General features: G+C 35.3%; 1 protein-coding gene across 22 annotated transcripts in view; it reads right to left on the bottom strand.

Moving 5' to 3' along the window:
* The window catches only part of RIMS2 (regulating synaptic membrane exocytosis 2), a 446434-nt gene that overhangs the window by 346636 nt on the left and 81126 nt on the right, over positions 1-18672 (bottom strand). For all 22 annotated transcript variants that reach the window (XM_068183223.1, XM_068183411.1, XM_068183392.1 and 19 more), the window contains one exon: positions 14549-14759. In XM_068183223.1, coding sequence (XP_068039324.1) covers positions 14549-14759 — 211 coding nt within the window. The remainder of the gene's footprint in view (positions 1-14548; positions 14760-18672) is intronic.

Consider the following 18672-nt stretch of genomic DNA (forward strand, 5'->3'; position numbering starts at 1 on the left):
TTTCCAGCCACTGAAGCTGAATCTAGATAATTAAACATTTATACCATCCCCTGCTGTGCCATAATGTCTAACTGTGTCCAAAGAGTCCTAGGTGTGCTGTTACACACCTGAGACTGAAATGAGGAATTTGCTGAGCTACTTTTGATAAAGGTCTACCCCTGGAACTTAATAGCACATGGTAATGTTTCTGAATATTGCAACAGGTGGCAAATAAAACTTACTGCTCAAGAACTGTTTCATCTTCTGGTTCCAGAATTGCTATTTGTAATTGATCTTGCTCTATTAATTTGAACAAAAGTGAAAATTTATTGATGTGCTATAGTTTTTATTGTTATAGCAATGTTTCCATACATGTTTTAAGACAAGATTATTTTAGGATAGCTTGAAGAAGAATTTTGATGGAAATTAATCTATTTTCAATAATTTGAAGTTAAAAGATAAATCTCTATCAGGATGGGAAAAATAGCTAGCAAAATAAAAACTGGTCATTCTAATTTCACCAGACTCACTCTAAATCACCTCTAGTGCTTTTCAGAAATTCAGTACATCTAAAATCAAACCAGCTACTTCTAATTTCTGTACTGTAAAATTACACCACCACAGTGTATATGTCAAGGACAAAGTTTATAGGAAGGATTAGTGTCTTACACTGATTATTGTGGGTAAAAAAAATTATACAAGCTTTTAGATATATAAAACCTTGCTCATGTAATACAGAAGTACAAATATGACTGTAAAAAGAATTTCAGACTCACTCATAGTAATTTTTTCTGTATTTGCTTCTGTTCTCAAGCAAGAAACATATCTGAGTGTGTTCTTTAAGCACGGAGCATAGATATCAAAAGAAAAGTATCCTCACATGGATCTAAAACACCACGTAGCCATTGGATTGAAATAGCTAAGACCATTTTGAACCTACATCATGTGAAGAAGTTACTTTATTTTTATTTTCCAATTAAATTTCAAGAAGCTGGAAAAGGAGATTGGCAGTTCCTAGAAAGACATTCCCCTTTCCTTGAACACTGTGGAGGGTAAGTCAATAATCTGTGAATGGGCATTGCAGAGAAGGCAGAAAAAAAAGGAAAAAAAAAAGAGAAGAAAATAAAAAAATGAAAACCCACAACATCTCCAACAACTCAAAGACGTTAATATAAAGTTAGACTATGGGCTACAGTGTTGTGTAATCTCCCTGTTCTTTGACTGTGATGGCCAACCAACAGTGTATTTTGGTATGACAGTAAGGCCCAAAAAGTTAGTAACACATGAGATCTAATTTAGAGAAAACATTTGTATGCCAATTTAACCATTAGGAGGAGGTATTTACTATGTATAGTCTTCATCAGGATTTCAGGCAAGTTTGTCTGCTACTTGCAGATTTAAAAACCTATGTATACTGACTACATTCTATCGTGTCACATCATGACAGTCCTGAAAACACTGAAAATAAAGCTGCATAACATATTTTGAGTAGAGGATGTGTCTTGATTGCAGGATAATTTTGACAGGCAAAAGGAAAACCTAGTATTGAAATATGTTTGGCAATCCAATTTCAACCAAGAAGTTTGTTCACCTTCTGCTGCTGGAGGTGCTTTCTGTTAGTGATCAAGGAAACAAGAGTGCAGTCTGAATGCAGTAAGATAAAGGAGAGCAACTTAGACAAAGAGATATGTGAGAAACAGGATCAGAGAACAGGCTGGGACAAGTGGCCCAAGTGGATTCAGGAAGATGTAAGTTGCCAACTCTCTGAATGACTTCTAGAGATCCCAATCTGAAAGACAATACTCAAGAGCTGAGGAAAATCATTAAGCTTCCCACAGCAAAGAGGTATCTCAGAAAACGATCCTGTGTAATAGCAGGTACAGGACACTTCTGTCAGAGGTATTCTAAGTATAGGAAATATTCTATAGTTTTTGTGAGTCTCTTTCTAAAAAAGAGTTTTTTCCAAATTTCAGTAATCTGGAAATTAACATATTTCTTTGTTAAAAAGATACATAGAGCATACACAGGCCATGAAAATCTTGATGAGACTCTGAGTCTGTTTCTTCATAAGACACAAAATCAGCTTGAGTCAAATGTCAAGAACAAGGCAAGAGCTTCCCCAAACAGATATTTTCCAGTAGCAAGAAGGCAGAGGTAAAAGCAGCAACCTATGGCTTCTACAAATATTTCTCACATTTGTTCAATTCCAGATGAGAAAATTTTCAGGTGCTGTGGAGGTACAGAACTACAACACTGATGGTTTAGAAATAATATGGAACTTGGTAGGGGCCAAGACCTCTTCAGCATGGCAGAAGTAAAATGAGAAAACTTTCTTTTTTAACAGCGAAATTTTCACAAAAGTGACAGAAAACATTATCATCAACACCTAGGTCTCTCCTGACTGGAATAACAATGTTGATTACTTTGGAACATGGTGAAGTAAAACTGGAGAATAGGAAGTTTTAACTGCAGTAAGATAAAAGGATAAAGAATAATGCCCTATGATAATTGCTTTTTTATCCTTTCTACTGTCATTTTATATAGGAAAAAATAAAGGAAAAAATAAAGTTCTTAGGACTGGTGGAGGTTTCAGAATAGATTTTTAAACACAAGTTATTTGTCTGTGTCTTAAGTATTTCAAAATTAATAACATTAGAAAGTTAGAAGACTTACTTCAAAGAAAGTGTCAAATATTTTATTTCCTTGCACAGAACATAAAGACAGAACAAAAAGCAAGTTCCCTTGCATTCTTCCTCAGGTTTTTCCTGTACAAAATTATAAACAGTTTTGGTGAAGCCTTTGATCTGTGGCAGTTTAAAACAGATTCTCTAAAAACAAGCTCGTGAATCAAATGGAAGAGATGAATGAACCGAAAAAGTATCAGAAGCTCTGAGGGCCAACCCACTGCTGATTTCATGTCACTACAAAACTTGTCACTTGAAAACAAACACTTAAAAATATGAATCAATTTATCTAAACCTCAAATGTCCATAAAAAAACACCCCACTGGAATTGTATCAGCTTTAAAAAGCCAAACAATGAACAGCAAAGTGAAGGAACCCCAATTTCTCCCATCAGCTCTTCCCAAAAACATATTAAGTTGCTTACTTATTTGCTGTCTCCAAAGTATCAGTGGTTACTTTAAAGTCATGGTCTGCAATGAAAGGTACAAAGTCTATAATTTCATTTAGATTCAGGATAAAATTCAGTAAAAATTTAGAAATTCTACTACTTTTTCATTTCCTACTATTTAAAATGAAGATATATTTTTGCCCAAACTGTATTGTACTTCCTAGATCCCCATCAGTTTAATCACATTTTCCATGACATTCAGTAATATAGTCAAAAAATTTTACTATTCTAGCTAAGGGTGTTGCTCATTTAAAAAAAGTTATTTGCTTAGGAATTGTCAAAATCTACGTGAAAGGGAGATGATCCTGTGTACCTTTATTTTTTAAATCAACTTCATTTTTAACAGCCTTAATTGACTCTGGTTTCTCAAAGAAAATTCTACCTCATAGTCACATTTTGACTGAAAATTAGTGACAGAAATGCAGGAAATCTTTTTAAATGTACCTTTGTTTCTTAAAGAAAAAACATCCAAAAGTAGGGAAAATTCACACTATTTTTCATTTTTAAAACATCAACTGTTCCCTTCTCAGATACTATCTAACTCTTTTCATCTTAAATTATTCCTTTCTGACACACTGGGGTCTCAATTTTGCAAAAGTACTTCTTTATGTACCTGACTAATGAAGGACTGAGACATCCATGAGTCATTTCCATATTCTATGTGGGAAGAGGCACAGTGAGCTGTAAACACTGAAGAGGTTTTAATATCAAAGAACCATAGAATGGCTTGGGAATAGAATGGACCTTTAAAACTCATCTAGTCCAACCCCCCTGCCATGGGCAGGAACTGCTTCAACTTGATTGGGCTGCTCAGAATGCCACTCCACCACCTCTTTTGCCAACCTGTTCTAGCATTTTATCTCCCACACTGTAAAAACCTTCACTCATATCTAACATAAACCAACCCTCCTTCTGTTGAAAATTATATTCCCCTTTTCTTATTGCAGCAGGCCCCGCTAAAAATGTTTGTCCTTATCTTCCTTGTAGGACCCCTTTAGGTGCTGGAAAGCTGCTATAAGGTCTTCCCAGAGTCTTCTCTTGGGATTGTTCAGCCTGGAGAATTGCCTCAGCCTTTCCTCACAGGAGAGGTGCTCTGATTCCTCTGATCATCTTGGTGGTCTCCTTTGGACTCACTCCAAGGTCCATGTCCTTCCTGTGCTGAGGACCCCAGAGCTGGATGAAGTACTGCAGGTGAGGTCTCACAAGTGGAATAGAAGAACATCTAGTACAAGTTCCCTTCTGTGTATGTTTAATGGTACAACACTGAAACACAGTTAGGATCCATGTCTAACTCCATTCCCCACCACCATTAACAGCACCAGTAAACAGCTCTACGGTTGGCCCAATTTTTTGGCTCCATGTGCAGTCCCAGCTTTTCCCTGCAATCTTAATCTTTATCAAAAGATGTAACAAGACCTCTACAGGGGACACACTAAAATATGTTTCTAACTCTTTACAGACCTGATGCTTTCAATAAATCTCATTTTCCAAAGCTGATATTTTTTAACTGGGTCAACAAACCATCAACAGTCATGAAGTATCTGTAGCTTTATCAATTTATCATTTTCTATTGAACTTGCCGTTCTATGGCTACATAATACAGAATAGGCCTCCTAAGAAATACTGGAATTCTGACCTTCTACACTAACACTGGAAAATTAAGGATAAAAAATAATATTAAGCCTTCACTAGGTGTGTTAATCTACTGGTAAATGCTGTAGCATACTAAAAAATACTGTTTATATTGAAGGCACCTATTTTGATACATTACGCTGCATTCAATACACCCAGGCTTTTAACCTTACCGTTAGTACTAAAATATAAAGAAAAATACCACTGTTGTTCTTTCTTTACAATGTTTATAGTTGAGAAAAAGTTGACAATATATTAATTGGTTTTTCTGCCCTCATAACTTCTAAAACATCTATTTCAAAATCAGCACAAACAGACATTACATAAAACAACTTAAGCCACTGTCCTTATTCATGGAAAAACCTAACTAGTTGATTAGCCAGGGAAATTCCTGTCCCTTTCCTCCTTAACACATGTACATGGTAAAGCTAGATAATAATATAACCTTCACATGTTTTTTTAATTTTATTTTCCAGGTGAATTTAGTATTTGACGTGGCTCCAGCATAGATGATATCACAGGCATCAGTTGTTGGACTGACTGTGGAAATAAGTACTGTGAGCATGTATCAATTACTTGCAAGATTATACAGAAAGGGTACATTCTTCAAGGAGAAAATTGTTCCTTTTCTTCATCTGCTTTTTGTATTCGACAGCTACCTCTGTATTCTACAAACTGCTGTTACTTCACAGCTTTCAAACATTCACAGCCTTTTAACTGTGAAAAACTCTGATGATGTAGGCCAAAAGCAAGCTGTGTACCCTCTAACAGATGGGGGCACGAGGAGATGGCCCAACTCAAATGTCACTTCCTGCTACTAAAGATATGTCCTCAATGGTAGCAACATTGAGGCTTACAATAATGGCTAACAACTTCTGTGTGAAGCAATTTCTGAATCATATGTGCAAGTCAAATGTGAGCCTTGACATGTCTATCAGGAAGAAAAAATTCTATTTCATTATAGAAAAAAGCCATTCTCTGTATACATTAACTAAAAGTATATGAACGTTAAAGAATTTCTTTACTCCATCTCAATCAGGAACTTACTTGCCATGCATTACAGGGCAAATTTCTTTTGTAATTTTAGTTCTTTAGAATACAGCAGAGAGTTTGATGGAAAAAGATTTACATTAGCTCATGTAGTTTTCTCAATTCTGTTATTTAAAAGCAATTACACTAATTTGGTAAAAATATTGAAGCATACCCAGGCTTATTCCCAAATTCAGATTTATACTATCACTTTAAACCTTGCTAAAAGAAAAGATTAAAATATTTCCTGTATGTATATTATTATCAAGACAAACAGAATGTCAGTGACATGCATAACATTTAACATTGTTTCAACATTATGCTGAATACAATATGTGCACTATATTTTAGGAAAACCTACAAACCAGTTTGGAAAATATTTTATATTAGTGGATAACTCTATGACATTGCTGGCATATCCTAAACGTTTAGGATAGATATGTTCTCTTAATATTTACAGGTATTGTCATTGACAATCAGAACTGAACTACCATGACAAAAAAAATTACAACCTAAAATGCTGAGAGCGTACATATCAGTGATACAGAGTGCAAAAATCATTATGATCACTTTATGCCACTTCAACAAGAATACAAATGAATTTTATCAAAGAAACACCTATGACACAAATGACATTTAACTTTTTTAAGCTGTGCACATATATTGCAAAAGCAAAGGAAAGGCAGGGGCATGCTCACAAAAGCTGCAAACAGAGAGGAATATCATGCATACTGTTCACAACAACTCACAGGTTATTAGTAAGCTATTTGAAAAACAGTTAAGCCTTTTATGCCAAGCATTGCTTTCATTTTAATGACAGTAATTCCCCTTGCCTTCAGTAGGAATTACACCTGTGTAAATGAGAGCAAATGTAGGGCAAGAAATAAGTCAACCATAAAAGAAAAGAACTTTAAACAGAAAAAAGGCTCTAACCACTTTGTCCTCCTGGAGTTCATATCCACGAAAGCAAGAAAGAAAGGACAGGGGGGAAAAAAAAAAACACAAATAAGGAAAGAATCACATCCATTTTGAAAGTAAGTACTAGAATTTTTAGTAAGATAAACAAATAAATATCAAAGGAAGTAATATATATCTTTCTTATTTTCCCTAGTGGTGAAAGAGATATAGTGAAAAATAAGTAATTCTAATAACTTTCATTATCTTTTCATGAGTGAAATTGAGACAACCTTATAATAAAAAAATTGTACAAAAAATGTTCAAAGGAAATTATTTTCATAATTTGGGAGTCATGCCTTAGTTATTTTCACAAAAGAATGGGTCATCCCATCGAAAGGATGCAGCATTTAGCTCAAACCTTGGACCCTAGTGCTGCCAATGATTAGCATTCATCAATGCTTTGCACTTGTGAGGAGTTCAGTGAAATTTAGAACGTTTACTACAGACAAATTAAGGGCATTCAAATGGCAAAATTGCATGCTAGTCACTCAAGAGATCTTTAAAATCCTGGAGTTATAAAGCACAAGGAGACAGAGTGTCACAAGTGTTTACTGCATGTCATGCCAGGTCTATAACACATATACTTTCTTTTTCCTACCCATCAATATTAAATACAAACATTCATATTTGTTATTTTCCTTGAAGAAATTTTCTTTTTAGCTGTCTAAAATTGTAAATGGATTAATACTTTAGAAAAAAATATTCAAAATATTTTCAGTCAAAAATATTCCCTCCTTTACTGAATGAAGAATGATGATTTTTATCTGGTATTTTAATTTCACATGCCAATACAGAGACTAAATCTAGGCACTTGGTTAAGCATTGGCTGTGCTGGGAATACAACTGCTTGCCAAAACAGGGTGACAATTAATTTTATAGATTTGTTGTTCCGATACCTGTATGAAATGTAACTTTATAACACGTAACTCTTAGAGAAGGCTTAGGTTCCCTCCAATCTTAAAGTTACAAACAAACAGGAGAGAATACAACAGAGGCCAAACAAGACAGTCAGGCAATAAAACACAAAATATACAAGAAGCTGAGGGAGATGGCTTGTTTAGCCTAAAGAAGGCTGGGTTAGGGAAGGATGTGGGAAGACAGGAACTACTTTCATCCCTCAAATATTTGAAGTTTAGCTATAGGAAACACAAAGACAGAATTTTCTTGAAGATGTACAGGTAATAAACAAAATGCAACAATTAAGGGATTGTATTGCATGTAACAAAAATAGAAAATCAAAAGAGTTGTTAATCACTGAAAGAAGTTGTCCAGTGGGGTTAGGGATTCGCTGTCCTAGGAGGTTTTACAATTCAGTTGAAGAAGATCCTAAAAACCTCACCTGACTTTGAAGTTAATCCTGCATGGAACAGGAGATTGGTCTGGAAAAACCTCCACAGGTCCCACCTGACCTAATTTATTCTATGATCTTATGTTCAGTGGCAAAAGATTAAAGTATTTTAAAGATGCTATGGGATTTAGTGATATTCTCAGCTATAGAAATAGTAAATACATAGGAAGCTATCTAAATCACAGGACACCCATGCATTATCACTCTGTGTGCAGAGACATCTTCTTCTGCTCAGTACCAGGTGGCCTCATACCTTTTCATGGTTTCCTGTCCCACTGCAGTAAGAAAGTAGTGTTCAGAGACATTTTATATGGAAACAACTACAGCCTTGTTTTCTTATCCTCATTTCTGAAGAAATACACTCTACTATCCAAGACAATTATAATCCATAAGTATAATTCAAAATAGTGTCATTCATACTTTGATCATAACAGTAACCAAGACTTAATTCACACAATCAACCTATGTTGAATAATGCCCAGGATAAAGAATCTCTTTTCAGAAACAAGCTACAAAATATAAAGATATGTGAAGTTCAAGACATGTCACCACATTTTACCAAACACCTATGACTTCCTCCAGCCTCTCAGCTTCCTCCACACACACTGTCAAACCTTCTTGAGTTCACAGCAATACACTGCAAGCAATGACAAGACTGAAAATATGAAAGACAGCCTAGTCAGGCATTTCAATAGCAAAGACATTAGAGAAATCATTCAATTCAGTTTTCAAAGAACAGGGGTATTTGTCCTGTTCCACATGAGAATGCAGGTATATTTTAACAGTGGTTTTAGGGGAAAAGGCCTTATCTACATGAATATTCAGACACATAGAAATGTTAGCAAAATTAGTGGAATTTCATCTTATACTCAAAAAAAAAACCAAAAAAAACACTAGAATGAGTCAGTATTTATCCCTTATCCTTTTTTAAAAAGATCTGTTACAAGATCGATCATTCTGGCATCTGACTGTAGGAGCCAAAGCTACGCTTCAAGACTTTATTTTTCTCATTTTAATTGCCTAAAATTATAAGTCTGGATAAAATTGTGAGTTCTTCACTGTATCAGGATCATAACAACCTCCAAGGTTTATGAAAGCTTTATAGTGAAGAGTTCAAACATGTAGCCTCTGTTGAAATTGAGACCATCATTTGCTGTTTATTGAGATCAAAAGAGCTATCAAATGTAAATAGTTTCAAATAAATAAAATTAATAACAGAAAGAGTTTGTGCAATTGTCATTTGAAGGGACTGATCATATCCACATAGCATGTATTAAAATCACAGGGGTTTTTTAACAATCAAGAGAATGCAAAGAATCAATACAGAAATGCGGATTCTGAGTATTAGTTCTGCTAGGTATTAGTTAGCAAGTAAAGTTTTCTGACTGGAAAGGAGCAATATCTCTTGGTTCAAAATGGTACTTGTGCAAGGTATTAACTCTCAGCATTAAATGCAACAATTTGAAGAAGTGTTTTGCTGAAAGGTTATGCTGGGGCTGCACCACTTCTGTACTGTCCTGGCAGAAGCAGGGTCAGCAGCTCGGCCAGGGCCCGGAGAAGGCAGAAAGGAAGGCATGAAGCAGGTCATGCTCCCACCTGCAGACCTGTGTCCCACAGCATGCACCCCAGGGGAACCCAAGGATAAGGCCCAGGGTCAACAAAGAATCCAGGTCCCCAGCAGAGGCCATGGTGATGAGGCAGAGCTGAGGCAATCCAGAAAGCCAAGCCAGTCGATTAGGCTCAGCGAGGGATCCATCCAGGCAGCCGCATGGCTGAGGCAGGGACCAAGGCTGAGCACTGAGCAGCTCGCAGGCAAAGGACTGGAGCTCCCAAGGGAGCTTATTGCAAATCATCCTCACACAGCTCTTTGCCCAAGGCTGACCCCAGGTTACAGCTGTGCCACATCAGAGAAGCCAAACTCCACCAGGAAAGGAGAGGGCAAGGCCACTAAGGACCATGAAGTACACGAGCTGAACTGTAGTCCTGACAAGTCTGGGTATAACTTTCAAAAGAATAACGAAGTTGATCACCTCAAATAAAATAGGAGGGGTTGATCATTTCTAAATGACCATCACTTAGAGATGTCTTAACTATCATAGATGTTCCTATGGCATTAATATTCATCCAGTGTAATCAGGACCAGATTTAAGATTGAAAGTCTTCAACACACCTGATAATACAAATTCTATTCTATCCATGGGGAGACTGAGATGTGAAATTCATCCTAATGAGAAACATAACTTTTAAAACCTCCAATTGTGAATTTAACTTCTAAATAAGAAGTGGAATGTCTTTGGAATAATTTAGCACTGACTTTCTTTTTTTTTCCAGAGATACTTGTTCTCCAGAAAGATGAATACAGTTGCAGGTTATCAGTTTTTACAGGTGTTACATGGATTAAACTGAAAAGAAAAACCACACAAAAGGTTTGGAGGAACCCTTTCCTCATGTTTAGAGTGTTATTCGTCTTTTGTAGAGAAATGCAAAGTCAAACCACATCTCCTAAAGACAAACTTACTTGTATGCAATAATAAATCATGGAGTTTATTCCAAATCTTAGTGACTTAGAAAACCTGATTTTGACAGACTAATTCTTCGGTGCTTGCTAATTCACAACAGAATGAAAGGATTATGCATTACCACAAGTATGCTACGATTTCGTGTTGCAGCTCCATACAGATCACATTGCAAGTCCAGCAGTTAGAATCATTCAGCAATGAGAACTTGATGTTTTTTTCAAAATCAAACAATCCCAAGGAAATAATCAGAATGCAAAGTTTGCACTGAACCAGGGGAACTGAGAGAAGTTCCCTATGTACACCTTATGTGTTTCCCATGTTGGTTTGGGGTCCTATAAAACAACTGAAAATCTCTTACTTTTGTTCTTCAAAGACAAAGAAAGAAGGATGTTTCAGTGGCTCCAAGTAATCGTAAGTTGCCAAATACTCCTAAAGAAGGTATTCAGCATGCATTAACTTTCCAGACAAGCATTTTTTCCTTTCTGTACAAGTAAAATGTTGGTTTAGTGAATTGCCGTTCTGAGATGCTAAAATTGATATTTGCTGCACACAATGTTGTATCAAATCTGGAGGCTGTATTTTTCCAAAATTTTAACATTTAGATTTCTCACCTGCCTAAACCTCATTCTGTTGCCAACTGACTCATTCAATGTGCATTTCCCTATATAAATTAGTATATAATAATAAAAAAAAAGGAGTATATTTTATATATCAGTAGTACTCATTACTAAGAACTGCTTGCTCTCACATGATTTATTATTTAAACTTTAATCAATCTGAAACTGTTCATAAACATAAAAGATGACTGTTCAAGGTTTTTTTACTCCCTTGAAATTTAATCCCCATTTAGCTAAATACACCATTCACCAAGATAACAAATTGTACAGAAGTGCTACCATTAAAATTTTTATTTGTTTGAGCTAGAAGGAACTCCCATATAATGATAATTTTTGAATGCTAATGTCTATATATTTAAGTCACTTTAATGAAACTATAAAAGGAATAATTCATCCAAAGATTTTGAGAATCCTAATCTAATGCTCTGGCAGCAGTCAAAAAATTTCCACTCCCTGCTCCTACTCATGGCCATGAACCTTATAAGAAGCAGTCAGCCTTGAGACCTTTGAAAGAGGAGTATTCTTTGCAATTCTCCATCGTCCGAGGCACATGCTGCTAATACTGATTTGTACTAAACAATTTAGGAGAATCTGGAGTAAAAAGCAGGAGGTTAGCTTGAAACTTGATATTATGAAGATCTCAAACAGATCCACCAAAGAACATTTCAGACATTGTAAGTATCACCTTATGTAAGGTCCAAAGCAGATATCTATATATATATATATATATATAGATATAGATATAGATATAGATATAGATATAGATATAGATATAGATATAGATATGTAATGTGTCAAAAAGTGTCTACAAAGGCCAAAAAAAGCAAATTTAAAATAGGAAGTTATTAGAAGTCATCCTTCAAGAAACTGAAGTTGTATTCAGAAAAGAAGAGAGATAAGAATGAAATCTGATAGACAAAAATAGTTTTAATAGAATTATCAGTGTAGGCATAAAGCAGGGCATAAATAGGAGACTGCCACAGTCTTTCTGAATTAGATCATTTTTGTTCCTATTCACAGTGATTAGGAAGGTACATATTTGAGAATATTTTATGCAGAATAAACTGGAGGACATACTTTGAACTGATATTTCAGAAAGAGAAGCTATAAAATGAGTCAACAAAAAAACCCCATATTTTTTAAATTATATGACAGTTAGTGTAAAGCATCTCCAGTCTAAAATAATTATTAGCTGTAGTACAGTCTTTCATTGATAAGAAGTATAAAATTTGGAAAAAATACCAACATATTTTTAAGGAATTTTGACATTATATCAATTGAAGAACAGACAAAGGAGTCTGTCATCTACATTGGACAGATTTTCAGAAACTCAAATACACAATAAAATTAGCAAGCATATGAATAAATGATGATAAAATGTGGAGAAGTCAGAATGGCTTTAGTAGAGGGAATTCACATCTGTTACATGTGTTAGAATTCTTTCAAGTAGTCATAGAGAAAGTGAGAAAATGGGATTTATTCCTACTGCTCAGTTGGGATTACAGGCTTTTAAAGAATCTCAGCTGCCATGAAACAGGAATAAATTCATCCACGAGAAAACTTAATTAATGAAAGGACAAGAAGAAAAAACAGGACTAAATGATCCAGCGTTTTTTAAGAGAAAGTTTCCACCAGCAAAGCCTCACAGGAGATCAGTCTAGAGACACTCTTTTCACCTTATTCATAAATTATCTAGAACAAAAATGAATGAGGTGCAGGAAAGCCTCACACTAAATTAGCAAAAGGAATCAAAGAAAATGCCAGCTGAGAAGTGTTGCAGAACAGTCTCAGACTGAATGGAGAAGTTGACTTGCTGAAAGACAGATTTAGGTTAGATAGTAAGAAAAGCTATCTGTGGTGAGTCTGGTGAAGCAGTGGAATTACCTAAGACTCTAAGGAAGAATCTCTTTGGAAAGCTGTCAAGAGAAGTCAGACATATATCTGTCCGTCAAGTTCAAATGATCCATCTCAAGGAGAATCTAAATGGTGTATCAGAATGTGTCATTAGGAAATGAAGCATTCTTCCTAATGCTATGTTTCTAAGGATGTAGGCATAATGACTCAAACATCTGTCCTAATTGGCTTTTGTAATCAGATGAAATGAATACAGAAATTATCTCTCTTATTACTAGCAGCATGACTTAATCAGTTATAAAAAAAAAACAAAATATGTAAACCTACTGAAGGCAGCATTTTTAAGTTACTTTAATGAAAACCAAGGCAATTTGACACATTTACACATAATCTCAGCTACTTTAATTATCAGGAACTATTATTAAGTTTTTATGGTTTTTTATTATTTTATACTTTGTTAATCAAAAACTTCAGTCCATTATTTAAACCTACTTTTCAATCTTAAGCCAAGAAATACATAATATGCATACTGTTGTCTCCTACCTTACAAAAGATAATATTTACCAATTGCATGGTATTTGCAATGAGCATATTACTGAAAAAAACTGACTTATGTAAATAAATTACATAAAAATATTACATGAATAAACATTAAAACAATAAAATTGTATTGTTTACAAAATACATATTTTCAAAAAAGATTAGCATAATACTTCTTGAGTATTGTCATATGTCTTCTATAAGTATCTGTCAGAATCTGAGAAAGATTCTGTGTATCAGATCTGAACATTTTATCTAAAATGTTGAGTAAAATGATCTCAAAAGGGTTTTCTGTGATTACATGATTTGTGCTAAATTTTTTACTCTATCCTTCAGCTTTTTTAAAGATTCAGATTGCTGGTTTACCACTTGTTATACAATAAACACCAGCATACACAGAACAATATATGTTAGTGCATTTAATTATTTCCCAGAAATAGGTTAACATTTGCATGTGTATGCACATATAAATATGCGTAATATGTGTGGATATGTACAATAGCTAATAAATATTTTAAAGCACTATATTATATTATATAAAATGTTTTAACACTCATTTTACAATAATCTTGTACAGACGAGCCTAGGCAAGCAAGAAAGAAACAAATCCTTGCTCTACTTTGTAATAATCAATATTATTAGCATCACTAGATCACTAGATATACTTCTGTTTCTCAGAGACTCATCCTCCAATCAAAGAAATGTACTTGCATGAGTTTATTAGTCAAAAAAGGATATGTATTAACTTAAAAGCCATAATCCCAAATTCATATGCAGCTGGAAATTACGTGAAATGAGGACAGATATCTTAAAAGCCCCTGGAGTAGATTTCTCCTTAAAGGAAATCTGTTTCAGTAGTTATGTGATTTGGATTCATAAGCAATGAGTAAGAGATCCTGAGTTTAGGAGAAGCCTGCTGTTCCACTCTCATAACTCCATACCTTATTGGACCGCAGAGACACTCTTCCTCCGCAGCGCGCACAGAATTTAGTTTGGCAATAGGAACAGTTATGGCCACAGCCATCAGCAAATTTGGTTTTGTGGCAAATGCCACAGGTTGGGGCATCACCCTTCTGCTCCTGGTGCTGCTGTGATTCTTCACCCATCTTCTTCACTTGCTCCTTATACATCTCAAACTGCTGATGTAATTTTCTGTAGAAGAGAAGAGATCATTAGATGTTGTTTACTTTTGCCCACAAATACTTCACAGCCACTAAATCGTAATCATTTTTGAAATCAGAGAGAAATACTATAGTAAAGCAAATATATTTAATTGATGGTGCTCCAGAAGTATTACATTCAAGAATTATTTCTTTTTCATTATAACTAAACTCTAGGAGCAAGCTCAACATTGATAACATTGAGCTCACAGTCCAGCTGTTACAGAGATGTAACTTTGCTTTAGGATGGGACCAGATGTTTGCTACAAATACAACAGCTGGAAACATAGGATAAGTGATCCAAGAGCCCATGGTGCTAAACAATAAACTGGCAAAGAGGAAGAAAAACAAATCTAATTCATTCTTTAAAGTATACTTTTACTTAATTCCACCAGTCAGATGCAAATATCTTTTCTTGATCTAGCTTATCTTTATTTATCTAACAATACTGCATAGAATAATGATTCCAAAATGCTTTTTCACTGACTTTTCAAGAATTGGGTTTAAGCCATTAATAAGTTACCTCACCTTAACAAGTTATTATAAATCATTTAAGTTATTCATATCATTGGATAGAAATTGTTATCTCATGTAAAATGTAAAGTAGAAGACAGTCTTAGGTGTAAAATCCAGGAAAAATTGCTTAAGATACACACATATATTTACCACCTATTTCCAGAACTAGAAACAAATGCAGTCAGTGGCCATGGGTGTCCAGAACTACAAAGTTAATTCATCATGTTAATTCATCCGTACTTCTGTGTCCATGATCATCAAATCTCAATATATGATAATGGGAAGTGTCTCATGCTGACCAAACCTACAGACGTATTTAATGCTCTATAATGGTAGTTTTTCTCAAAAGCTCTGTTTCTAAAGGTAAATTATGTCCTGGGAAATTTAATTTTCATTATACATAGCCATAATATTTTCGTTTTTGCAGATTCTGAAAAAGATGGGAAGGGTGACATTGCATATCACGAGAGTTTCAAATCCATTGAGAAAAAAAAAAGAACTTTGACTTCACTCTTTTTTTATCATTGTGATTTAAAGGGGTCTGAACAGTGATATTTGAATTCTTAGCATGGAATTCAACTTGCCTAATTTTGCAATTGAGATTGTAAAGTTTAGTAAATTACAAGTTATTAATCTAATTTTGGCAGATTTTTTAGTTCCTTGAATAAGTTCAGGCAAAACCCAAAAAATTAAGCACTCTTTATGAAACATTGAAAAGGTAACCTAAGACAAAAAAATAAAATTGCAAAAGGCATTTATTTTTCCTTAGAATTATTCTTCTTGAGAATCTTGAGATTAAGTTAATAAAAAAGCACACATGAATCATAAGATAGAACAAAAAATAACCTCCTAACTAAATCCAGGAGACCAACTTCCTTAAGTATAAATATAACATTTATATAGATCACATATAAATTAATGATGCAAAACTATTTCATCAGAATTTTCAGAGGCACCTACCAAAACAAATATTACACAAGTCAGTTAAAAATTAACTTAGGCAGTTATTTACTGTGGATATTCACATATATGGCAAGAATTGCTGGGGTTGACTTTATTTTTCAGGAAAACTCCCCTAAGGATGTACTTTGCATTAGACCACAGAGGAATTGTAGGAACAGGCAGGCAGCTCCCTCTCCCCAGCAGGAAGGACAGAAGGCTGGAGTCGTGCCTCTCCTCTGTACTAACATGTTGCCTGAGCTCCCAGCTGCCACCAACCCTTTTCCAGGAAGAGGGAAAGAGGACACTTCATTTGCTTATGTCTCTTTTGTCTGTGTACCTGCTCTTGTCACTTCAAGACCAGTCCTGAGTCCAGGGGTTATCCTCAGGTCCAGCAGTGTGGACTCCCAACAGCAATGGCTCAGTTTCCCCTCACTTTCAGCCCTGTCCCACCTGCACCACCAGGGAAAGGGGCTCATCTGAGACCTCTGCAGGAGGGACGACAGAGTTGGCATTGCCCTAAAAGCCACTTGGGCAGTCAGGAGTAAGGGGCTTCCTCTGCCTTCTTGCTTCCAAAGAGCTCACTGTTGAGTGCTCTTTGTTGAATGGGGCAGGACATGAGTAACTAATAAGAAAGAGCTGAATGAAGTTGAAAAAAAAATTTGGAAGTCTGGAAACCTGGCACATTTCAGCGTTTTACACTGACAACACTATATAATTGGTAGTTGGCAGTCTGGCCTGTTTCCATCAATAACACATGTAATCTCTGAGACCTTGCCTGCCTTTTAATTTTGCTTAATACTGCATTCTTCATTTAAAGCATATTATCTATGCTGAACTCCAAGTTTATTTTTAGGCTGCATTCAGTTTTGTGGCTTCCTTATAATCTACAGTCTTTGTTTGTATGATTACTTGCTTACCAGTCTCACTGATGCATAAAAAGCACAAGGCTTTTGCCAAATCTTAAGCCTCATGTACTAAAATAATTTCACTTGTGTTTCCTCTTGGGCACAAGAATCTATGTAAAGGTCATAACTTTTCCTCTAAAGTATAAACTTTCCAAGGTTATACAGAGTAATTTTCAAAAAAAAAAAAAAATCCTGGTTCTAGTAAGAAACACATCATCAGCCAAAATTGTTCATTATTACATCTTTTTCTGTTTTGAGAAAAATATTACATGTATTGATAGCTGTCAGAAAAAAAAATAAACAGAGAAGACAAGAATCTTTGAAATATTCAGTTAGACACAATATGTGTTCTATTTACTAAGCAGAACCACCTGAGATGAATATGCATACTTGAAACAAAATATAGAGTATTCATTTTAGGAATTTCATTTAAAAAATGTTGATCAATTTTGTAGATAAATAATAAATTTTTTTTATTATCTAGTCTGCACAGGCTTAAGCCAAAATTTAAGCTAAAAACACACAGCAATAATTAGGTGTTTAGGAACAACACAGTATCTGAAACACATTTAGCAAAACCTTTATAATGTATACTTTTCAGAAAACATCATGCAAAATAAAATTCCATTTTGTTAAAGCTGTCTGCCTTCATTGCTGCCTGAGGGGCTTGGAAGTTCACTTACTAGGGAAATTAACGTAACCAGTACCAAGACAAACTTCAGAGACTGAAACCAAACTCAAGTATCCCAAGACTACAATTTCCAGTCCCACTATCCAGTGAGCTACTCTGCTAATGCAAGAGGTCAGGAGCCATCCATGACAGTTTAGGTTGGAATAGACTTTTAAGATCATTGAGTCCAACTGTTCATCCAGCACTGCCAAGGTCACTCCTGATCTATGTCCCCAAATGCCACATCCACACATCTTTTAAATACCTCCAGGGATGGTGACTCAAACACTTCCCTGAAAAGCCTGTTCCGATGCTCGAAAACCCTTTCCATGGAGAATTTTTTCCTTAATATGCAATCTACACCTCCCCTGGTGCAGCTGGAGGGCATTTCCACTCATCCAGCCACTGGTTACCTGAGAGAAGAGCCTGACCCACACATGGCTGCACCCTCCTTTCAGGTGGTTGTAGAGAGCAATAAGGTCACCCCTGAGCTTCTTTTTCTCCAGGCTAAACAATCTCTGTGCCCTCAGCTGCTCCTCATGGGACTCCAGACCCTTCACCAAATTCATTGCCCTTCTCTGGACACACTTCACCACCTCAGTGTGCTTCTAGTAGTGAAAAAATGGGTTCTGCCCAAGAGTTGTATTTTGGGCCAAAATTTTATCCACAGTGAAAAGCCTTATTTTTAGACATGATAGGGACTTTTTTTGTTTGTAAATCCAGATAGCTACATTAAATCATAATTAACAGTTCATTTAAGTAGACAACTCAGAAATGCATATCCATGACCATTATATAAATGTATTTTGGCAACGGCCCCTATAGCACATGCCATCTATCTGTACTGATGCAAAGTCTCACTCCTTTACTAC

Source organism: Anomalospiza imberbis, chromosome 1 (assembly GCF_031753505.1).
Source record: "Anomalospiza imberbis isolate Cuckoo-Finch-1a 21T00152 chromosome 1, ASM3175350v1, whole genome shotgun sequence".
Taxonomy (NCBI): Eukaryota; Metazoa; Chordata; class Aves; order Passeriformes; family Viduidae; genus Anomalospiza; species Anomalospiza imberbis.